Source organism: Hyperolius riggenbachi, chromosome 12 (assembly GCF_040937935.1).
Source record: "Hyperolius riggenbachi isolate aHypRig1 chromosome 12, aHypRig1.pri, whole genome shotgun sequence".
In the NCBI taxonomy this organism is placed as follows: domain Eukaryota; kingdom Metazoa; phylum Chordata; class Amphibia; order Anura; family Hyperoliidae; genus Hyperolius; species Hyperolius riggenbachi.
The window spans coordinates 98,447,480-98,470,904 of NC_090657.1; the positions used below are offsets into that span (position 1 = coordinate 98,447,480).

Consider the following 23,425-nt stretch of genomic DNA (forward strand, 5'->3'; position numbering starts at 1 on the left):
AACAGGAGAAAAGCGCTATACAAATGTTGGAATTATTATTACAACACTATTGTTTACTATGAGGGAGAATTGGGACGCGGGGGCACAAAAGAGTAGTTTCCAGCTGTAGGAGTAACAATGCGCTAGGCTGAGGCGGTCCTTTATTCCAGATCTCTCAGCAACGCATCAGGGAGGCTGTACACACACTAGATTCTTGCCAGTCATGGCCCCCCGACAGGCCTCCTGGGCAGAAAACCCTCTAGCATGTTCTCAAGGCTTAACATTCCTATCTAAAATTTTCTGCTAGGAATTTTAGAATACAAAAAAAGTGCACAGCTGAAACAAGAGCAATCTTTGAATGTGGAAGATTACACTATTTGACTTGGATTTGATAAAAAGTAACACACCTTAACGGCTAATCAAACTTTTCACCAGGGCTGGAACACATTGCACAATACAACTCCTTAATGAAAAACTGTCAGCTCTCTGGTCATAAAAATTACTTTCAAAATGCATATGGTCATAGGAAAATAAAGACAGGAAGTAGCGGATGGGATAGAGTCTTCCCATGGACACCAGCAGTTATACCTAGCTACTGAGGAAACAGCTTTGTTTTGCATGGAGTTGTATATCCTTATACACCAGCTTGGCATATCGCAGCACTCTATGCTGTTTGTTAGCTGCTGAGTACTGGCCAAGAATTTCCCACAACAAACACTCCTATACATAGCCAGTCAGGGTTTAGCCAAGTGGAAATACTCTGCTGACATCTAAAGCAAAGTGCAAGACGAAGTTTCCACAATCTTTATACTAAAACATCTTTACCGATGGGATGTGGACAACAGCAATAGACTGCAAGAAGATTACCGTACTTGTCACACTGCAATGGATCTGTGGCTGTCTAGCCTATGGGGGATTGCATCTGCCCCAGGCTGCAGCTGGACCATCGGAGCGGACGTTACACTGTCCGCTGCCGCTGGCCCAGCAGAAGCGTTAACCGAGCCTAAGGCCCGGTTCACATTAGCGTTCCAGGTCCGGCTTCCCCGGACCCGGAACGCTCCGTACACAGCGGATGGTGAATGGATACATTGTTAATCAATGTATCCATTCACACTCGTGCGCCGTCCGGATCCGATCCGGGAACGCGGCTCCGGGACGGTCCGGCTTATTTTCCAACATGCGCTATTTTTCAGTCCATCCCGGTGCGGCTGCGGACCCGGGCCGGATCCTGACCCGAACATGAGGCCCATGCTGTGCAATGAGAAACGGATGTTTCTCATCACACTGGCAATAGGACCGGATGCTTCCAGCACCGGTCCTATGCCACTTGGGGGGCCCGGACTACACGCCGGTATCCCCCATGCTTGCGTTGCCTTTCTGGCACTGCAAAGTATCTAGTTCCGGCTACTTTATTGTAGCCGGAACTGATACATTCCGGATCCTCAACTTGTGCCGCCTTGTGGCCACCGCAGAGACCCGTACGGTCTCTTTGCGGCCCCCGGACACTTGCGGACTCGAACCACAAGTGTGAATGGGGCCTAAGGCCTATACACGCTAGATTAAAGTCAGCTGAGTTGGCTGCCTCTACCAATAATCTGGCGTGTGTACAGAAGCCCTGACCACTGCCTGGCCAGTGATCCTCCAACTGATACCTTTGATCTCCTTGATTACCCTGCACGCTGCATGAGGTCACATCTGCATCCACCTGTGCTCAGAGATGTTGGCCTAGGAATTGAGTCCCAGTCCCTGCAAGTTGCAGTTATAGTATATGTGCACAAACCAAAAATCCAGTTAGAGCAGAGGTGTCCCTCTGACACTGTTCAGATTGTCAGTAGGGATGAATTGTGTTGGATCACAAATGGTGACCATGTATCAAGTGATTTTGTGACCTTTCCGAGGAAAAATCAGTGCCGCAACATGTCAGTCCGATGGATGTTTCGGACTTGCTGGAAAATTTCGATTACAAGTCCTCAATCGGGTGCAAGGCAGTAATGACCTTTGATATCACAATGACCGACATACATGGCGGACCACTGGCCCCTCCAATGTAAAAGCACAGCACCACACACACACACCCACCCACACCTGTCCATCGCCATCACCTAATCTAATATGCACTTCAAGTCATGAGAAGAACAGAGGAGTGATGACGAGTACTTTCTTATTCTGAAGCTGTAATGCCTGGTACACACCATGCAATTTCCTGTCAGATAGACGGTATAATAGATTATTTCCAACAGATCCAATCTGATTTCCAATCAATTTTGTATCAAAGTAATCAGAAAATTAGAAAAAAAAATGAGATCGGTAATCAGACTGGACCTGTCTGCCTTCTGCCGGCATTTTATATCTGTAATGCAAGCATACAGCATTATTGATCAGATCCTCAGTTTAACCACATTTCATAAAGCGAACACTAAAGGATATAGAAAAAAAAAATGTGTTTTTCTTATTTAAGAAGGAAAACAAATGATTCAGTTCTCTTTTAAAACAGGAAGCGCTTAACAGCTGGAGGCAGAGGTGGCTACTATATGGAGGAATGTTAAGAACGTCTGCTTTCATTTAAAGGGATTCTCTACTTTAGATTGAGGTGGCTGCATGCAGGTGCGGTCATGAATAGCATCTGTATGAGGTCATCTCAGGCTGTGCAATCAAAGGAGTAGGATTCTCATCACAGGGGAGCGGAATATGCTCTAAAGGGTATGTGCAGCAGTCGGAGCGTAGTCTGCTCCCCAGGACAGTGCAAAGCCATGTTTGCAGAAAGCTAATTTACAGGCATATCTATAGTGGGTTCTATCATGTGATACATGCAACTTTTATTATTTAATAATAAAAAGGATTTCTTTTCACTGATTTAGCCCTGCAATCCAGTACTTGTTTGGTATCTGACTGCTGTCTACAATGAGCGCTGTAATAACAGCGCAGGAGATTTGGGTGCAGCCGGCGCCACCATCGACTGTAATAGGAATTGCGGCTATAGCGGCTCTAAGTGAATAACTTCGGCACCGTCAAAAGACGGAGCTGAAGTTACTTTAAAACACTGTAATTCGGCCTCCAGCAATAGCTGGAAGCGCATTACATCATTTCCCACCAACCATGTGGACCTAGAGGGTTGGTAATACCAACCATGTAATTAACGCCGCCAGGACTTGTGCAGCAGAAGGATAAGCCCTATACCGTCTGTATCCTGTGCCCAAGTCTCCCAGCGGTGATTTCAATGTATGCGTCTACAATGGCAGCCAAAAGCCAGTCCAGCCTCTAGAAGGGCTAAAAGGGTACCCGAAATGACAAGTGACATCAGGGTTAATGCACTAACCGTCAGTAATATTGCAAGACGCACACAGCAATATTACCTTGACTACCGCCAGCAGAGTACCGTGCGTTAGGTTATTAGCACGACCCGCAGTGCCCAATTGTGAGCACTGTTAGTGATCGAAACTCACACCTGAAACAAGCATGCGGCTAATCTTGTAAGTTTTTAATTGTCAAAAACTTCTGATCTTCATGCTTGTTCAGGTTTTATGATTAAAAGTATTTAAGGCAGTGAATCAGCTGGACAGCCAAGCAATGAGCATTGCTAAACCTCCCTGGCGGTAAGCCCGACACAGTGTCGGGCTAGCCGCCGCAGGGGATCACATCTCCCCGGGAGGATTATTTTAAATAAAATCTGTTGCCTATTGTTAAAGAGGAACTGTAACGACAAAACGGCCCCTGGGGGGTACTCACCTCGGGTGGGGGAAGCCTCAGGATCCTAATGAGGCTTCCCACGCCGTCCTGCGTCCCTCGGGGGTCTCGCTGTAGCCCTCCGTACAGCCGTGACGCAATATTTACCTTCCTGGCTCCTGCGCAGGCGCTCTGATGGCTGTCGGCGCCGAAGTAGGCGGAAATACCCGATCGCCGTCGGGTCTGCTCTACTGCGCAGGCGCAAGTTTCCGGCGCCTGCGCAGTAGAGCGGACCCGACGGAGATCGGGTATTTCCGTCTATTTCCGTGCCGAAAGTCGCCACAGCGCCCCCGCTGGAGCCAGCAAAGGTAAATATTGAAGCTACAGTCGGCTCTGTCGCCGGCTGTTCGGAGGGCTGCAGCGAGACCCCCGTGGGACAGAGGACGGCGTGGGAAGCCTTATTAGGATCCGGAGGCTTCCCCCACCCGAGGTGAGTACCCCCCAGGGGAGGTTTTTGTTGTTACAGAGTCTCTTTAAGCTAGCTCTAGGCTAGCTAACTATGTGGCCCAAGTCCCTCCAGTCCCCTCCGATCGCCACTGGTATACGCAGGGCTGTGGAGTCGGTACAAAAATCTTCCGACTCCAACTCCTCAGTATATGAAACCACGATTCCTCGACTCTGACTCCTAAGTCTAATATTTAACAGGGCTGAGGATTTTGCACACAAAAAAAAAACAAAGACCCGACTCCTCAGTTTATGAAACCACGACTCCGACTCCGGGTGCCCAAAATTGCCCCGATTCCAACTCCACAGCCCTGGGTATACGTACCCCACAGGGATCCCACAATGGCGCAGCCTCTCAATCAGCACCCGGCTTCGCTATGGGGAGGATCGGAACTGCGCATGACATGACACCATGTCCGATCGTCGCCACATCGACGAGTGAAGCTAATTGGGAAGCTGCGGCTCTCGCGGGATCGCGGACGGGTAAATATAGCCCAGTCTCCCAGTCTCCACCAATGGCACTTAGGTCTCCAGGGTACACAGCGTTCAGATTCTAGGTGCAACAATTACCAATGACTTAAGATGGGGCACAAACACACCACATAACCCAAAAGAAGGCTCAGCAGTGGTTATTCTTCCTGAGGTAACTGAGGAAGTTTGGAACACAGGGGCAAACACAAGCGACAGTCACAAACTCCAGAGAGTTATCACTGCCGCTGAGAAGATCAGGTCACCCCTGGCACCACTGGATCTCCATCACACATCTAGAATGAGGTCCAGGGCCAACAGGATAACGCATGTCCCATCCCACCCCGGCAGTCATCTTTTCAACATTCTTCCCTCAGGCCATCGCTACAGGACAATTCCCACCAAATCCTCCAGGCACAGGGACACCTTCTTCCCCCAAGCTATCCTACTGAACTCAAACCCCCTCAACAATGACACCTCCCAGATTCATCCTCCAGCCTCTCAGGAGTCCTAGGGCACTGCACATATGTCCTACGCCTGTCCTAGGTTTGTCCTTCACCTGTTGCACAATGCCATAAGTTGTCAATTTTTCTTCTGCACTATGCTTAACTTGCCGTGTGTACCACAAACAACTTAAGGTGCGACACCTGTTGCACTTGACAAAGTTGACTGATTCCGTATATCTCTGACCTTGGGTTCCCTTTAAGAATCTAGAGCTGTAAAGGTACCCATACACTCAGTTTTCTATGATGCCCATAGACAGGGCTGTGGAGTCGGAGTCGTGGAGTCGGGCAATTTTGGGTGCCTGGAGTCAGAGTCGGGGAAAAAATGCACCGACTCCTAATGAATTTGTAACTGTAATTAAAATAGAAAATATGATAAAATTTTCTATTTCTCAGATAATAATCATTAAAAATAATGTATATATACAGTATATATACACAGTAATAGCTGTGCTTAGTCCACAAAAATGAAAAACCAATCAAAATTAGTTACTTGTGCTGCTTCAATAAAGCAGTCCCCGTATTTTTAAGGTCAGATTGTGACTGTATATATGTGTACACAGGAATCTCTTATATATACTAAATAACATCTATGCTGTAAGAATAAAGCCTGATGTGTAGCTGTGTCACTAATAGAGATGGTCAACGAGATGGAAATAATTCTGCATTGATGCTGATTTATGCAAATGTATGCACTCCCTTTGCTGATGAAATCAAATAATTTGATATGTTATTAAAATTTGGTTTGGTGACTACAAATTAAAGGGTAACTGAGACGGATGAAAAGTAAAGTTTTATACATACCTGGGGCTTCCTCCAGCCCCCTTCAGGCTAATCAGTCCCTCACTGTCCACCACCACCCGGATCTTCTGCTATGAGTCCTGGTAATTCAGCCAGTCAGCGCTGTCCGGCCGCATGCCGCTCCCACAGCCAGGAACATTCTGCACCTGCGCAATAGTGCTGCACAGGTGTAGTATGCTCCTGGCGGCGGAGTGTGTGCAAGAGCACTACGCTTGACTGGCTCAAGTACCTGGACTCATAGCAGAAGATCCAGGTGGTGGAGGAGGACAACGAGGGACTGATTATCCTGAAGGCGGCTGGAGGAAGCCCCAGGTATGTATAAAACTTTAATTTCATCTGTCTCAGGTTTACTTTGTTACACAGTAGTACTATACTCTACATATGCACTCCCCACAGAGCTGCAGGGAATCCACTGAGAATGCTGTGCACATTGAACACAGAGGTGTTGTCTGTTTACAATCTCCTCACATTCTTACATGCACCCACACTTGATAGATGTTCTTTGTTCCGGTTGTACCTTTTACAAGTACTCTTACCAAGGACTAGTTTTAGTCTAAAGGGAATAAATATAGTAGTCTACATATCCTTCTCACTTCAGTTGTCTTGTAAAATTCCTAAGCGTTGGCAGTTAAGAGACGAATTTCATGCTACATACTTTTAATCAACAAAATTGTAATATGCAAATTAGAGGAGTCGGAGTCGTGGATTCGGTGGAATCCTAAACTGAGGAGTCGGTGGATTTTTGGACAGACTCCACAGCCCTGCCCATAGACAAGTTACTTACACATTCCTCTCACACAGCCCATGTGTTTTAAAAAAAAAAAGCAACTTCTAGAAACATACAGTCTTTAAAGTGGATCAGAGATAAACTTTTGCTCATTGCATAATTGTGTTCCTTACATATAGTTTATAGGGCATTCCTCAAGCTAAATACTTTTTTGTTTTCGTTTTAGTACTCTAATTCCCTATAAACTAAACAAGCCTAGCCCACAGCTCAAAGTGCCTTGGCACTCCATGTAGCAAGGGCTTATGGAGCTCAGTCTGGGCAGGAGGAGGAGGTTACTAGCCAGAGATTTCAGGGGCAGAGGGGAGGAGGAGAGGGGAGTGAGCTGAGGGCTGGAGAGGGAGATGGAGTTGCAGCTTGCCTGTGTGTAATGTGACAAACAAAACATGGCCGCTCTCATTGTATCACAGGAATAAATAAACATAAGACTGTTGAAGCTGTTTGCAGCTAGATTTGCTGTGTAAACTATTTAAACTTTAGATAAGATATGTAGACACATTACTTGTCATAGTTAGTTTTTCATCTTGGATCCGCTTTAAGGTTCAGCGTCCTTTCACACTAGGTGCGGTGCTACTGGTGTGTGTTAGAAGAAGCTACCACAGCGAATTGCACTGTACCATTGGCATAATTTTATTCCCTGCGCCAGACTGCGCTGACAGGGAAATCAGCATCACCCCGCCCCCTGAATGTGCAAACAAGTGATGTCAGAAAGTCCCACAATCACAAACACTTTCAGACAGGAAGTGCATCATGTGATTTTTGTGATATGCGCTCCGCACCTCACTGTGCTCTATAAAGATTGTTTGCTGTGCCACTGACTCCCATAGAGTTGTACGCCACTCAGTACTGCTTGTAAACACACTGCAGCTTCTGCATCAGATAAAGACCACTTCCGTTGCACCGCAAATACTATGACCAGTGTCATATATAGTAATAGTGACTGTGACAAGCTGTGGTGGGCAAAAGCGGCGGCGAACATAAAATGGGCCTAAAATAGACATTAAACATTTTGCACAATGTCTGTGGCCATTTCAACTGTCAGTTTGAGTTCTTTCAAGCGTCCCTCTTTCTCTGTGATGGTGAAGACAAAAACAGTCAGTCACAATGGAATTTGTCAGCCATTTGCACTTACCCCAGTTGCTGTGAGGGGGTGCAGGGTAGCTACAGGCTGTCGTCAAGAAGGTGGCCAGTAGTGATCTACTGCAACAGTACATTTACAGGCACCCTCTGCATTTCTATGCAGAGGGTGAGCTAAGTTTTTAAACTTTTGAGCAGCCAGTCAAGTGTCCAGGTGTGTAATTCGCATATATTTCAACGGGACAATTATTACTGGAATTCAGGAGTAACATTTGTGAGGGCTCCTGAGGCTTTTCTCACTGCGTTTGGTGACTGTTTGGGTTACAATAGGAGTATATGAGAAAGTATCTGAAGTTCATTTCCTGGATAGAGGTCTAGTTGCAAATCTACCTAAGCTTTCTATGTGCTTTGCATGAGAGGTTGAAGGAAGATCAGGCTGACATGACTCAGAAACTTATGGACGTTCATGGAGTTGACTGAAGACAGACACAAGTATAATTTCCATTCATTACTTGCCCTCATCCTGCTTGCTCCATCTTTCGGCTCAATGTATGAATATTGACAGGCCTACAACAATCCACTTCCCCAATTCAAGGCATTGCTAAAATGCATTCAAACCAGTCCGAATACAGCACACCAGTGTTAGGATAGACTGAAGTCCTTCACATCCCTTCCCAAAACAGAGACCCACAAGCACTGAGGGAAGAAACGCAGCATTATGTCCTCTTTCTCCAAGCTGCTTAAGTTCTCCCAAGAGACTATTGAAGAATCCAAAGTCCAGTAAGCATTTAACCAAAGCAAACTTATTGTGCAACAGGTCGGACACTGAAAAAAATACATTAAATATAGAAGCCCTTCCGAGAATGCGCAAATATGTAATCGCACCGACACACATTAATGCATTTAGACAAACACACACAAGACTCTATTCAGATGAACGGAAGCTAATCACAAAAGGAGACATTTAGCAGAGGGAGGGGGCTGGGCAGTATGCTGCAAGATTTTTTAGCCCTGGGAAAATGAACTCCAGGGGTCAAGCTCAGCAAGGGTGGGGTCCATGAGCCTACTTAACCCCTCTAACTTCATAAAAGCCCTGGCACTAGCAAACTGCTAGATACTGCAACTATTCCTTCCCAGAGGAGGCACAGAAGCTGCCAGCTTTAACCCACTGCTATACACTTATCAGTAAAGGCCCCAGGAAAGTTAAGAAAAAGAATACCGCAAGGCCAAGTAAACTTGGGATACATAAAGGGTTAATAACAAACCCAGCAGTTGCCTAGGTCAACAATCCCACAAAGGGTGCAGTGAGTGCTTTGCTTACCTATGGCTAGTGTCTAGGCCTAACATGTATGTATTTTGAGGAGGGGAATGCATTCCAGAGCAATGAGACACGGTGGTACAGATGCATAGGAAGTGGAGGGGTTAAAACTGAGAAAATTAGCGTTTGTGCAGATGATGCCAGGATGGTCAGACTTCCGCATACATGGCGGCTAGCAAGGGGAGGGAGGAAGCCATCATTCACACAAGGCTAGGGGGACCATACGTGGGGAAACAGAGGCAATCGAGCTAGGCACACAACAATTATAAAACAAATGCAAGCAAGGCGACTCAGGCCAGCCAACGGATTGAGAGAGCTGCAATAAAGCGCTCAGGATGTGTGCCACCCATCGCAAGCATGTACACAACCAGCACTACACTAACGGAATTGACAAATTAAAGGAGAAGGAGCATGCAATTAATGACTGACAGCACAATGTACCGATACTGAATACCATCATTTATCAAAGTTAATTGCTGCAGCTATTAACAAGTACACACATATACAACACAGGTATAAAGGGGGGGGGGGGGGGGGAGCTACTTCCAAATACGGAAATCAACCAGCTTGTAAAGGCCAAACACTTCACCTATCACACAGTGTATCTTAATGAAGGATCTATAGGAGTCTACATATTGTTGAGCATTCCATTGTGCACAATGCTTTATCTACACAGGCATCAGTGCATATACCAATAAGGACGGCATACAATTCCTAGTGAGGGGAACAGTCGCTGCATAGGCCAATACTCCATAGCTGGGCCTTCAGCGTGACATGTGCAGCATACACACACAGTGCATATGATCTGTCACGTCTGAACACTCCTTTTGTACTACTACAGTCATGCCTAATATGCATTGCATGATATAAACTAATGGCAGACAAAGAAAACTATTCATATATAAAGCAGACTGTGCTCTGGTCAGAGGCAAATACTATATACACCTGAACAATGTATAAGCAGGCCAGACAGAGAAGGTAACAGATCAATGGGGGATTTGAATAACAATGCAGCTGAAAATAACTACCTGGGCTAACTGTAAATATAACCCAGTATCACAATACAGGCAACCTGTGCCAGGGAGAGGTGCAGGAAAAGGGTGTGTATAGCAAGTATACAGTAAAGTAAGTATCAAGAGATATACAGGGTTATATGCACTGCAGCATTAATTACTATACCTGCTGTACCTTACCATATATTAACTTACATAGCCCAAAAGTGCTACATGAATTTATATAAAAAAAAAAAAAATGTAATGTACAGTACAATATATAATCTCAATGTGCCTATTTAAATCTGTATCATATATACTACGTATTTATTGTATTTATAAAGCACTAACATATTACGCAGTGCATATATTATACAATGGAAGAATACATTCCATAGTATTTACAATCTATAAAATACAGTGTGAATTAGCCATGATATACACATTGATGTTATCTTTTGACACGTTTTTTACAATCAAATCGTGCAGAAAACTGCAGCGTGTGGCGAAAATCAGAAAGCGATTCTATGATCGATTAGCACAGAAAATGTAATTGATCGGTAGGTTGGATTTTAATCGGAAGAGGAAAAAAAATGCCCTAATCAACCCGTTTATCGGAACAATCGATAATTACCTTTCAAACTCATCTGATGGAAAAATTGTACCGTTAATGGCCACCTTAAGGACTGGTTCACACGGACGGCATGCGGCGTTGGGGCAGCCAGTAGCCGCATCGTCCTGTGACATCTCGTTCATGGGGTGGCGTCGTCTTCCCATCGCTATCGGCGTTTCTCGTCCCCGATGAAGCCGCGGCTAGGCAACCCCGGACGTCGCATGCGACTTCTAGGGCCGGCTGAAACAGCGCGTTAAATCGGAGCCGACAAGTCCGGAACGCTTGGCGGCCAAATGTCCGTGTGAACCAGCCCTAAAGGTAATCTATACCAAACTATGCATCACGTCAAACTGACACTATATATATATATATATATATATATATATATATATATATATAGTGCAATGCTCTGTTGGGAAATATAAGTCTCTCCCCACAGTTCACATGTATTTCATACAGCAGACATTACCAAATGGACATATATTAGTGTGAGCTTCCATCAGTTGTATGTCTTACAGCAGCACTAGGACCAGGTGCCTGTGTACAGTGCTAGAGGTAGTAGATCACTGCCCCGTAAGAGATAAGCAGGAAGGCAGGCAGGCTGGGCGGTGAGGTATACCTTGTCCAGGCAGTTGACTTTCTCGGTCGGGTAGACGATTTTGCCGCAGCGGGCACAGCTCGGGTTCATGTTGCCAGATGAAAGGACTCTCTATAAGCGGCGGGTGACAGTGTCTCCTCCTCAGGCTGTCTATCCTCCGCAGCCTCTCACAGTCTCTCTCTCGCGCTGTCTCTTTGCCGCGCTGTCCGTGACAAAACACAGGAGGGGTGGGGGCCTCGGGGGCGCGCAGAGAAGGGGTGCGCGCGCGCGACATGGGGGGCGGGACGGTCAAAGGTGGGCGGGAGCGCGCACTATCTATGACGTTAAAGTGAAGACACGGCTTTTCCTGTGCACGTGCGCCGCATGAATGGCCAGGGGGTATAGCTCAGTGGTAGAGCATTCGACTGCAGATCGAGAGGTCCCTGGTTCAAATCCGGGTGCCCCCTCAAAACGTTTTGATTGCAGCTTTTTTTTTTATTATTATTATTATGATTATTATTATTAATCATCGTTCAAAGAGAATGCAAGCTATGTTTGTATCTCAAAACTATCCAAGAAACAGTTCTGATCTACTATACTTCTAGAGCTTTTCCAAGCTTACAGTTCAGTATGTTTGTTATAGGAATGCAAAATATGTGTACTGCTCAAGCTTATTAAACGTCTACGCTGGTAGCCTATGTACACTCGAATATATGACTGTGAAAACTTCTTTACAGGAAGGGGGTATAGCTCAGTGGTAGAGCATTCGACTGCAGATCGAGAGGTCCCTGGTTCAAATCCGGGTGCCCCCTCCATTTTCTTATTTATTTATTTTTTGTGTGTGTTTAATTTTACAATAGAGGTGCTAGTTTCGACAGACACTAGACAACATTAGGTATCAGGTGAATTTAGTTTGTGTGATTTTCACTTCCTTAGGAATTGCTGCATATATTTTGAGTAGAACCCACTTTTACCTGAACAACATCTGCCTACAATATACAGTACAGCTTTTTAAAGAGGCCCTGTGTGCCATATTCAGTGCCCCCTTCTGACCACCTTTGTGCCTCATGAAAGTGGAGCCATTGGGCCTGATTCACAAAGCGGTGCTAACAGTTAGCACGCTGGTGAAAAGCCCTTTATCATGCCTAAACTCAGTTTAGGCATGATAAGTTTAGGTGTGATAAGTTTAGGCATGATAAGTTTAGGCATGATAAGTTTAAGCGCCAACTGGGTTAGCACCGCAGTGCACAGCTGATCAAAAGTTTTGATTAGATCAAAATCATAGAGTTTAATGACGCTGTTTTGCGTGCAGGACTTTGCGCGCGATCTAAACTTATCTAAACATAGCTTGCCTAAACTTATCATGCCTAAACTTATCACGCCTAAACTGGCTTTTCACCAGTGTGGTGCAATGGTTATCACGCCTAAAGTCTCTAACTGGGTTAGCACCGCTTTGTGAATCGAGCCCTATGTGTATCTTCTGGTGAAACGCTGCCCGCATTGTGTAATTTCTGGTGAAACGCTGCCCGCATTTTGTAATTGCTAGTGAAACACTGCCGCATTATGATTATTTTCTGGTGAAACATTGCCGCATTACGATTATTTTCGGTGAAATGCTGCTGCAATACGTGTATTTTCTGGTGACACGCTGCCGCATTATGATTATTTTTTATTGAAACGCTGCTGCATTGCCATTATTTTCTAGTGAAACGCTGCCGCATTATGATTATTTTCGGAGGGGGGGAGGGGGGGATGGCTCCACAGGTTTTCTTGCCTGGAGTGACAAAATAGCTAGAGGCACCCCTGAGCTTCCCATGTTCTCCCCAACAACACTTCCGCCGGCCAAGATCCTTTGGCAGTTCACAGTCACAGCCATGCTCCTCTTCTTTAACGAGCACAGCCGTACTGCACCTTTACAAGAACCTGCACAGTAGCACAGAGCCACTTGTAGATGTTTAGTTAGGTCTTACTGCACAGGAGTGGCCGTACTCCCGCAAGCGCATTATGCCCCTGCTTGTAAACAGGTGGGAGTGTGGCCAGAAGAAGAACATACTGTATCTGACAAGCTCTTGCCAGATTTGTCCAAGTGCGGCAACGGCGGGGGGTCGATGCGGACATTGGAAGCCCCTGGACCAGCCAGAGGCTTCTCTATACCCAGGTAAGTAGCTAACTTTTTGTTCCCCTGCCTGTTCAGGTCCTGTTTCTACTTATAAACAGAATTTCCACTTATTGCCGTAAATATTGATTGGTGCTCCATCGGTGCAATTTAATCTTTTTTTTTTTTAATCTTCTTTGTGATAATGATATTTATGCTGCAATTTGTAGTGAGGTAAAAATGTATTTTCAAAACCACAACATTTGCAACCTTAGCAACAGTGGGCTTTATACTTTGGAGTACTGTTGCCATGAGAATTAGACTGTCAAAAATCATTCACATTTCTTCAAAAGTAATTTGCTGTACAGAGCAGGAGCTCTATTTATTTTCAACACGCACATGACAATTTTTGCAGAAAGGCCTGTGCAATCTGGAGTGGCTGGGTTGTATATGCACTTAAAATCTTTTACTACAAACAACCTCCACTTCTGAACAAGAGAAAAGGAGGAATAGAGGCAGTACTGTATGTTTTCACATGCTGCCAACAGGGGAATAGCTATGCCCCTCCACAAAAGTTACATGGGGTTCCTCAACAATGTTCTCCCCCCTCCCACTTACACACACACACCAGTAACACGTTCAACTAGTATCTGTTCCCCCAACATCCCCCCTACACACACACACACAGCTTAGTAAAAAGTGTGGCCAGAATCTGTCCTACTCTGTGCACCACTACTACCAGCGATAGTACTCAGAGGTGTACATCAAAGTCAGCCTCACTTTGCCTCGTGCCTGCTTTTTTGGAAGAATGGTATAGCTGGGAACGGTGTGGCATTGAGCCTTGCGTGCACATGCATGACATCTGTTGTTCATGTTTGCGTACGTGTTTGCATGCTGACCCAATCAGTCTCTGCCTATAAAAGGCAATCTGCCCTGAGCACTGGTGCCAATTCCTTTGTCGGCTTTGTTGCTTGTCCAGTACTGTTTTGACCATTCTCGATCTGCATTCCTTGGTATTAACCTGGCCTGATATTGTGCTCCTGTCTGCTGCCTGCCCGACCCGGATTGTTTCACGTTCAAGGCTTTGTGCTGTCTTGACCGAATTGTTACTCGTTTATGATTCTTGCAAACTGCCATCTGACCCGGACCATCCTCAACTACGATTGCTTTCCTCAACATGGTTTCATTGGTGGGTGGTGGAGAGAGGGAACATCTGCATCCTTAGTGCAGTGAGTCCATGCATAATATGGCTTGTTTAGTGTAATAGATTGCGGAAAAGCCGCCACGCGGACTGGCAGCGAGGCGGCTGGTTCCGCGTCCAACTCGGCGGTTTGCACGCAGTAGCGTGCGTCTGATGTGGCTGGGCCTGTTAGTGCACACAGATTGAGGTATACGCGCGCGCGCGCTGAGGGGCAGAACCTTTATGACAAACGAGGAGGGATCAGCTGACCAGGTTGGTCAGCTGATCTCAGAGCGAGTGGCTATTGGTTGATCAGCGATGGGTGGCGCCGGGGAGCGCCGCTCTATATATAGTTATTGCTGGTCAGTCTCAAGTTGTCTGCCGTTGCGAACACTTACGTGAAAGCACTCAGACCATAGTCAGATCCCACAGTGTGTTAGAACCAGGAGGTCCTGGGAATTCACACTGAGCCAGATTACTTCTGTGTTACTATTGTGTTATACTTCAGACTAGTTCCAGGGTGTTGAGACCACGGACCTCACATCCAAGACTAGGGATACTGTGTTACTATTGTGTTATACTTCAGACTAGTTCCAGGGTGTTGAGACCATGGACCTCACACCCAAGACTAGGGATACTGTGTTACCATTGTATTATACTTCAGACTAGTTCCAGGGTGTTGAGACCACGGACCTCACACTCAAGACTAGGGATACTGTGTATACTTCAGACTAGTTCCAGGGTGTTGAGACCACGGACCTCACACCCAAGACTAGGCATTGTTTGATATCTGTTATGACCTATTGCATTCCTGACTATCCTTCTGCTTTCTGATTCGGTACCTACGCATATCTGATTACCTGTTGCCAACCCTGCCTGTCCCTGGTTACCGAATCAGCCTTCTGTCTCTGAACCTTATCTGCCCGTGTGTTGCCGACCTAGCCTGCCCGACCTTGCGAGCTATCCCTCTCCATTGAGAGATTAGTCTCCAGTCCTGCTTGTGACGCCCACCTTCTAGGTGTCACTTAGCCACAGGGCCTTGCTGCTATTCAGCCTGGGGATCCACCCCTTTGGAAGTCTGAGGCTGTTGGAAGGTCTTCGCACTTCCCAGAGGGAGGTATTTCTCATACTGCCAAGGACCACCTGCTCCTCGGGTGGTCCCACTCAAAGTCATTACTGTTGCACCAAACACTCACACTATATAGGTGTCCAGAGGTTAGTTATACTTGTATTATTGGTGATTCTGCAGATCATCAATAATCGGGTATATATCTGTATTCTTGGTGATACTGCAGATCACCAATAATCAGATTCTCTCTGTGTGCTGACACCGATCGTTACATTTAGTCTGTTAACCAATAAGGTATTATGTTTGCTTACACTTATGTACATTAAGGTGTTTATGTGGGTAGACATCTGTTGTAGTGCCCAGCAAGATTGGACTTACCCTGAGGGGTTAATTGGACTCTGATATCACTATGGACTTACCCTAAAGGGTTAATGGATGTGTGATGTCATTTTGGTCAGCTGACCAAAGAGGGTGGGTCTTCCAATTTGGGTGTGGTGCATGATTTTTCATAAGTTTGCTGTGTTTGTCCTGGTTGCATATACACCTGAGGAAGGAGATTACCCCGAAACATGTCGTGTTTGCTACTATTTTGATAGACGCAAGTTTATACACCTTTTGAGTGCCTCCTTCATCATTTTTATTGTTGTACTCAACATGGTTTCGCCTGTTCTCTCCACCACTGTTAGGGTTCCCTTGAGTGCGACATGGTGGACACTAGGCAGCAAAGCCCATCGTTCCTTGCGGAGCGGTCTGGTGAAGACCCAAAGTCACTTAAAGGAACACTATCGATTTACATATTTTTTTCAATTGAGGTAGGAATTGTTTGGGAAGTGCTGCTAAGTACTGGTGTATACATTTCACTAGCAACCTCTTTGTTTACTGTTATCAAAATACTTTCAAACTTTACTGACGCCAAGATGGCAGAATGAACCATGAGAGGAGGGGAAATTCCCCTCACACTTGATCAGTTAACCCTGTGTGTAACTCTGTGTGTGATAGAGAGAAAGCTCCCAACCACTGCAGCTGCTGTGTCCTGTGTTTCTGACTGAAGTGTCTGAAGAGAGCAGAGAGAGCAGAGGAAACTTGTTATGAACATTTGTAATTGTCACAGCTTTTCATACTGTTTTTGCTTTCAGAGAAAAATACTCTGTAGTCTGATATGCAACACTGGCTGTGCATTAAAGCAGACACCCCTCCTTCCTCAATTGATTTGTCCCAATATAGCTAAATCCTACACTCAATAAATTACAGCTGTTGTGTAACGATTGTGGAATTCTCTCCGTGATCAGCGCACAAGACGTGCGCTGACACTGCAGAAATCCTCCACAAGCGTGTAATTTGAGGGAACCCAGCAAAAGGTGCAATGCACCTGTAGAGGGAAATTCCTGTCGGCAGGTGGAGCTGTGGAGTGTAGAGGAACAGCTCCTCTGCCCTACCACAGATGCAAGACAGGAATTGCATGAATGGAAGAAACGCAGGGCAAGATAGCCCTGAAGGAGAGAGAGCAAAGCGACAGAGGGGATGTGTGTGCACCAATCTAGTCGCCAACCCACGACAGTGCATACACAACCATGAAGAACAGGAGAGAAGGCAATCGCCAGAGATGGCGATTGCTAACAGCGACACAAGACTGAGTAAGCACAGATGAGGAATGTATGTATGTCCACCAATCTAGCCGCCACCCTGTGACGGCAGACACACAACAAAGGAAACCAAGTGAGAACGCAATCGCAAGAGAAGTGATTGCGAAAGAGAATGAGCACAGGGACAGATTGTATGTGTGTGCACCAAACTAGTCGCCAACCCGCAACGTCGCATACACAACAGCAGATATGAAATAGGAACGCAATCGCGAGAGAGGCGATTGCCAGAGGTGACACAAGGCTACAGCAAGGCAGGGCACGAGAGTAGCAAAGGCACAGCAAATCATACAATGAGAAGATAATGAAAATAACAAACGCTAGCTAAACGCAAACACCGCACTCATTCGCAACAGTGCACGCGTTTATGCGTGGTAAGCACAACAGAGACAAGCACGCCTAACTAACCACCGACAGACAAACATGAAACAGAGGACGCGAACGCTTGCTAAACGGTTACCTCACCGAGCCTCCAGCAAGCGTTCGTAGCAGACAAGACGAAAACAGGGATAAGTGAGAGATAGGATCCACAGCACTAGTGCTTGGCGAGTGCGGTCCAGGCAAGACAGATAGAGGAGATAGCTGGTAGCAACCGCTGCTCCAGCTAGACTCCAAGAACAAAGATCAGAACGGCTTCCTGTCGACCACCGCTGGGACAGAACAATCGCAACAGACAAACAAAACAGATATGCAATCCTAACTGCACTAGGGGAACTGCCTAGTGCAGTTCCAGGAATTACTCTAGGCTAATCTTCAACAAAGAGCAAGGCTGACACTCCAGGCGAGTGTTACACAAGAACTAACTCTTATGACCAGCAAAGGACTCTGGGAAACATAGCTCTTTATACTGCCAGTCATCAAAGGAGGCAGGTAGGAGATTTGCATAACGAGTGTATGCAAATTCCCCAGCAGCAGAACAGACCAGAAACTTGTAATGGAAAAACAGGTCTCTCTTGCAGAGACCTGCAGCCCACAGACTAGGGGAATGGTCAAACAGCTGTCTGCCAGTACATCCAGCTGGGTGGATCATTACATGTTGCCTCTGATATTTAACATGAAAAGTAGTAAAATGTTTACACAGCTACTTAGACATAATTTGTACATGGTCATTTTAGAACACTTGGGTATTGATAGTATTCCTTTAAGCTATGTACCCACGTCACAATTTTCCTGACGAATTTCCTGATGACCGATGATTTGTTTAGTGCCGAGCGGTCTTTCCGCGATATCGTGTCATGGGTACAGTCACACGACCAAGTGAACATCGTTTAGTGCCACAATAACAACCGTCACAGCAGATTGGATCGCTAAGATCCCTGACAATTTGCACAAAGTACTGCGATCGCTTGAAGTCTCGTTCACCCCCGTGTGGCGTCACATGATGTTGTGCATACCCGCCGACAGGAAGAAACGTCACTTGATAAGGGGACGTCGCAGGACCTGTCAGGCGGGGAGTACAAGGCTTTAGGCCCGCACTTTTAATCACTCTCACCTCAGTGGGACAGTAAACAGATGGATCACCAAGCATAACAATTAGGCAGCACCACTAGGCCTTTTCCCACTGTGTTTCAATGCAGCAGACAACTTATAAGCAACAGGCAAGCAGAATAATGTCCATGCTTTCCCATGAGCACTTTCACACGTTTGTTGCAGTGCACATTTCTTGCAGTTAGCAGAATACATTGCCATTCATCAAATGAATGGTATGCTTCTGTGGCAAACCTGCAATGGATCCAGAACAGATATATGAATATATGCTGCATTAGAGACACATGCATTGGAACAATGTTTATCTGTGAAGGGGTCTCACCTCTTTGTGGAAGCTAATTCAAAAAGACAAACATTGTAATGTAACTGCACTCTCTAGTGGTACAAATAAATCTTCAATTTGCTTGCTGTGAAAATGAATACTTAACCCAAAATTCTAGGAAAGTGGAATACCTGTTGATCTCCAAAATATACTTTAGTGGTAAGATTATATTTCGGCCTAAAAATTTATATATTTCAGCCATCTAGGAGGGCTTCTTTTTAAGTTGTACATTAATCTGAATTTTGTCCACATGATGATGAAGTAGTTTTGTCAGTCACATTAAAGCTTAAAGGGACACTATCGATTAACATGTGTTTTTTTAACCTGAGTTTGAGAGAGTTCCTGAAGTGCTGGTAAATAATGATGTATACATTTCATTTGCTTATCTCTTTTGTTTACTGTAACAAATTCCTTTCACTCTGAACTGACGGCAGTCTGCTCATTTTGTGACGGGAGAGTGAACAATGAGGGCCCGTTTCCACTTGCGAAGAAACCGGGCCGAATCCGCATAGTTTCCCCGTAGGCAAATCGCGCGGGGAAACTCTGCCATAGAGAACAATGGCACCTCTGGCCGAATCTATTGCGTTAGCGATTCGGCCGGCATTTCCATCCGAATCTGTGCCAATCCCATAGCCGTGCATGGCACGGCTCATGGGATTCGTCAGTGTAACCGTAGACCCGGAAGGAGCGTCTCGCAGACGTGTGCGGCTGCAGTGGAAACGGGCCCTGAGGGTAGGGGGATTCCCTCACTGTTATCTCTGTGTGTAACTGTGTGTGGTGAAAGAGCTCTCAGAACCTGCCTGTGTTTCTGAGCTGTCTGCAGAGAGCAGAGGAAATGTAACTTGTTTTAAACATCAATTGTCAGTGACTCAACAGCTTTTCATACATTTTTTGCTTTCAGGGAAAAAACAACACTGGCTATGCATTGAAGCAGACACCCCTTTGGAAATGATTTGTCTCAATAGAGCTGAATCCTATACACAATGAATTAAAGCTTTTGCCTCTGTATATGTTACGACCACTGCGAGAGAAGTGTCTTTCCTGCAGCACTATCAAAACCTGGATATCTTGTTTCAAAAGTAGGCATTTCACTGTTGAAGATGAGCTCCGCAGTGGGTGCCCCCCAATCTCAACTGACCGGCAATCTGTAATGCTGTCCCTGAATTGATTATTGAGAACTTGCGAATATCTTCAAAAAAAGATAGCCCAGGTACTGGACATCTCGTAAGAATGTGTTGGGTTTGTTAACACCACTATTGTAGCGCTGCGTAATATGTTGGCGCTTTATAAATACAATAAATAATAATGATAATAATAATATTGTAGACGTGCACAAGCTTTTAGTGAAGTGGGTGGCGAAAAGTTTGAACATTGATCAGAAAAGGGAACGAGCTGAAGCATCCAAAACTATTTTGGCCCATTTTAAAGCTGCACACAACTGTCTGGCTAAGTTAGTGACTGAGGATGAAACTTGGCTTCACATCTACGATCCTAAAACCAAGTAACAAAGAATTAGTGCCACAGTGGGTCCCTTTAGCCGAAGAAGTTCTGCATCCAGAAATCAGGCTAAAAAGTAATTCTGTTGGTTGACTGCCTTCCTCAGGTTTCTATTATCACCAGACAGTATTATGCTATCCTCCTGGACCAACTGAAAGCGACAATAAACACAAAATGCCATGTAAAGCTGACCAAAGGCATCCTTTTTTGCAGGACAATGCACCTGCCAAACTGAACACCTTGGGTTTCCATTTGGTCCACCATTCCCCCATTCACCTGCCCTGGCCCCTTTAAACTATTACCTGTTCCACAACTTAAAGAAACACCCAAAGGAGAAACATTTGAGGACATTTCTGACCTCAAACATGCTGTTGAGAGCTGGTTTGAGGCCCAACCAAAGGACTTTTATTTGAATGGTCTAAAAAAAGCTGCACCTTTGCTGTACCAAATGCATCAGTCTCAGGTGGAATATGTTAAATACATGTATTATTTGATATCTCTGGCTCTCTGGGGAGTAACTAGAAATCACTGCCCCCTACCCCCCCCCCCCCCCCAGGTATAGGTGCCAAAGCAGGTGGTTTTGGCGCACGGAGTCCACCGCTGGGTGTCCCCAGTACAAATAGCCAGGTATAGGTGCCCTCAGTATAGCTAGGTATAGGTGCCCCCAGTATAGCCATGTATAAGCGAGGTATAGGTGCCCTCATTATAGCCGCCCCAGTATAGCCAGGTATGTGCCCTCACTATAGCTAGGTTTAGGTGCCCCCAGTATTGCCAGGTATAGGTGCCCACAGTATAGCCAGGCATGGGTGCCCACAGTATAGCCAAGCATGTGTGCCCCCAGTATAGACAGGTATGGGTGCCCCCAGTATAGCCAGGTATAGGTGCCCCCAATATAGCCAGGTATGGGTGCCCTCAGTATAGCCAGGTATAGGTGCCCTCAGTATAGCTATGTATAGGTGCCCCTAGTATAGCCAGGTATAGGTAGCCACTAGCCACAGAGCATGAGGGGTGAGCATTGGCCCCCCATTGGCCTCCCTCACCTCAGGCTTTCCCCTCAGCACTCCCCCTCCAGCATTAATAGGTGGCAGCAGCAGTGGGCAGTAATATGGAATGCAGACATACCTCCATGCGTTCCACCGCCGGTCTCTGCAAGCACCTCACGCTACTTCCTGATAAACAGGAAGTAGCGTCAGATGAGCGGGGGCATGGCAGGGGAATCAGGAGACTGATAGAGGACCAAGAACGCTCTATAGGATCCAGAGCCTTTCCTCTTCTAAGGTGAGTATGTAACTAGTTTTCATCGTTGGCTACTAGTATCCTTTAAATATGCTTTGTGCTCTCTGACGAGTTACTGTGTCTGGCCTTATCGCAGTTTAAATGATGCTGCAGAAGCCATTTCTACCTCTTCCTGAGCTAAGGATGAGTGTGTGCTTGGGAGAAGCAAAAGTCTATGTGTCTGAGGATGGGGAGACAGCAGATAAGACTAATTTACTTTTATGACCACCTCTTGCCGCAACGCTCCACGCTGCAATCCAAACTCCCGACACTTCCTCCTTCACAGCCAGAAATTCTGCTGTGAAGGATAAAGTTTTCGGAGGACACAGCGGCGTGGCAAGTGGCAGTCAGGCCTCTTGCACACTGCATGCATTTCTGATACCGATTCCGCTTTTTAATTGTTTTTTTTACCTCCGATTCCGATTCAGATTATTAATCTTTACTGCATGCTGCATTTTTGATCCGTTTTTCTGTTGAATGTAATCAGAGAAAATCGGAATTGAAAATCGGAATCGGAAACGGAATCAGAATCAGAATTAGAATCAGAAAACAGCTTTTGCAGTGTGCAGGGAGCCTCATACAGTCTCTGCTGCTGCCCCCTCTTTGGACATGTGTGGATACTGTTTTGCTTTTCTCAAAACTGTGATTGCTCATCCCTACTAGAAAAGATAAGCACTTTTCACAGGCAGAGTGTATTGTTTCTTAGGGTGACATTCATAATATGAACAAAAACAATTACTACTGTAATGACACACAATGTGAAAAAAATACTAGTCAAACAATTATTACAGACCCTGAGATAACACAAAGGGTGGCTGTGGGTCACAAATATGAGATGTGCAATGCAAGATAAAAGCAATCACAGTACCTATTTTTACATTAATGCTGTAGTTCACTCTCATAGATTTGTCATGGTTTGTAAAGCTGAATAGGGGACTGTGCCCTTAAGGGGCCCATACACTGGTCAGTTTCAGCCATCATTAGATCGATTGATTCTATAGAAATCGATTTTTTTTAAATCCAGTTAAAAATGTATCGATTTGTGGCCGATTTCGATGGATTTGATCTAACTGACAGGATGGAAAATATAGGTCGATCTGATGCTGTTAGCAGATCCATGGCCCATAGAGTTGCTTTGGATCTAATGCTGGGAATACACAGCTCGATTCTGAGCCATTTAGATGGCTTGATAGATAATTTTCGACACAATCTCCAGCCCCATCGTTTCGCTGCTCGATTCTGCATTGAGGACAATACAAAAAGATTTTGAAAAAAAAAAGCAGAAGATAAGAGAATTGCCCGCGGAATCGAGCGGGGAAATGATCGAGCGGGAGAATTGAGCGGCGAAATCGAGACGTGTATGCCCAGCATAATGGTCCAATAATGCATTTAGATAGATTTCATTGTGAAATCTATTGGAAATCTGTTGCTAGTGTGTGGCACACATCAGATAGATTCTTGTCAGATTGGACTTGACAGGCATCTGACAGAAATCTATCTGATGTTCAAATCTGCTGCAAATCTATAAGTTTATGGCCACCTTCTAAGGGGCCCATACACCTAACGATTTTCCCGCCGAT

At 45.6% G+C, this 23,425-nt stretch overlaps 1 protein-coding gene and 2 non-coding genes across 3 annotated transcripts in view; 2 read left to right on the forward strand and 1 right to left on the reverse strand.

The window, feature by feature from the left end:
• LASP1 (LIM and SH3 protein 1) overlaps nucleotides 1-11,538 on the reverse strand; it is a 117,502-nt gene extending 105,964 nt beyond the window's left edge. The window contains exon 1 of the mRNA XM_068263416.1: nucleotides 11,322-11,538. Coding sequence (XP_068119517.1) covers nucleotides 11,322-11,390 — 69 coding nt within the window. The 5' untranslated portion in view covers nucleotides 11,391-11,538. The remainder of the gene's footprint in view (nucleotides 1-11,321) is intronic.
• A 136-nt stretch (nucleotides 11,539-11,674) lies between these two features.
• On the forward strand, nucleotides 11,675-11,746 carry TRNAC-GCA (transfer RNA cysteine (anticodon GCA)). The gene has a single exon. It is a non-coding gene; the product is annotated as a tRNA-Cys (tRNA).
• Nucleotides 11,747-12,019: 273 nt separating this feature from the next.
• On the forward strand, nucleotides 12,020-12,091 carry TRNAC-GCA (transfer RNA cysteine (anticodon GCA)). Its single transcript has one exon. It is a non-coding gene; the product is annotated as a tRNA-Cys (tRNA).
• The last annotated feature ends 11,334 nt before the right edge of the window (nucleotides 12,092-23,425 follow it).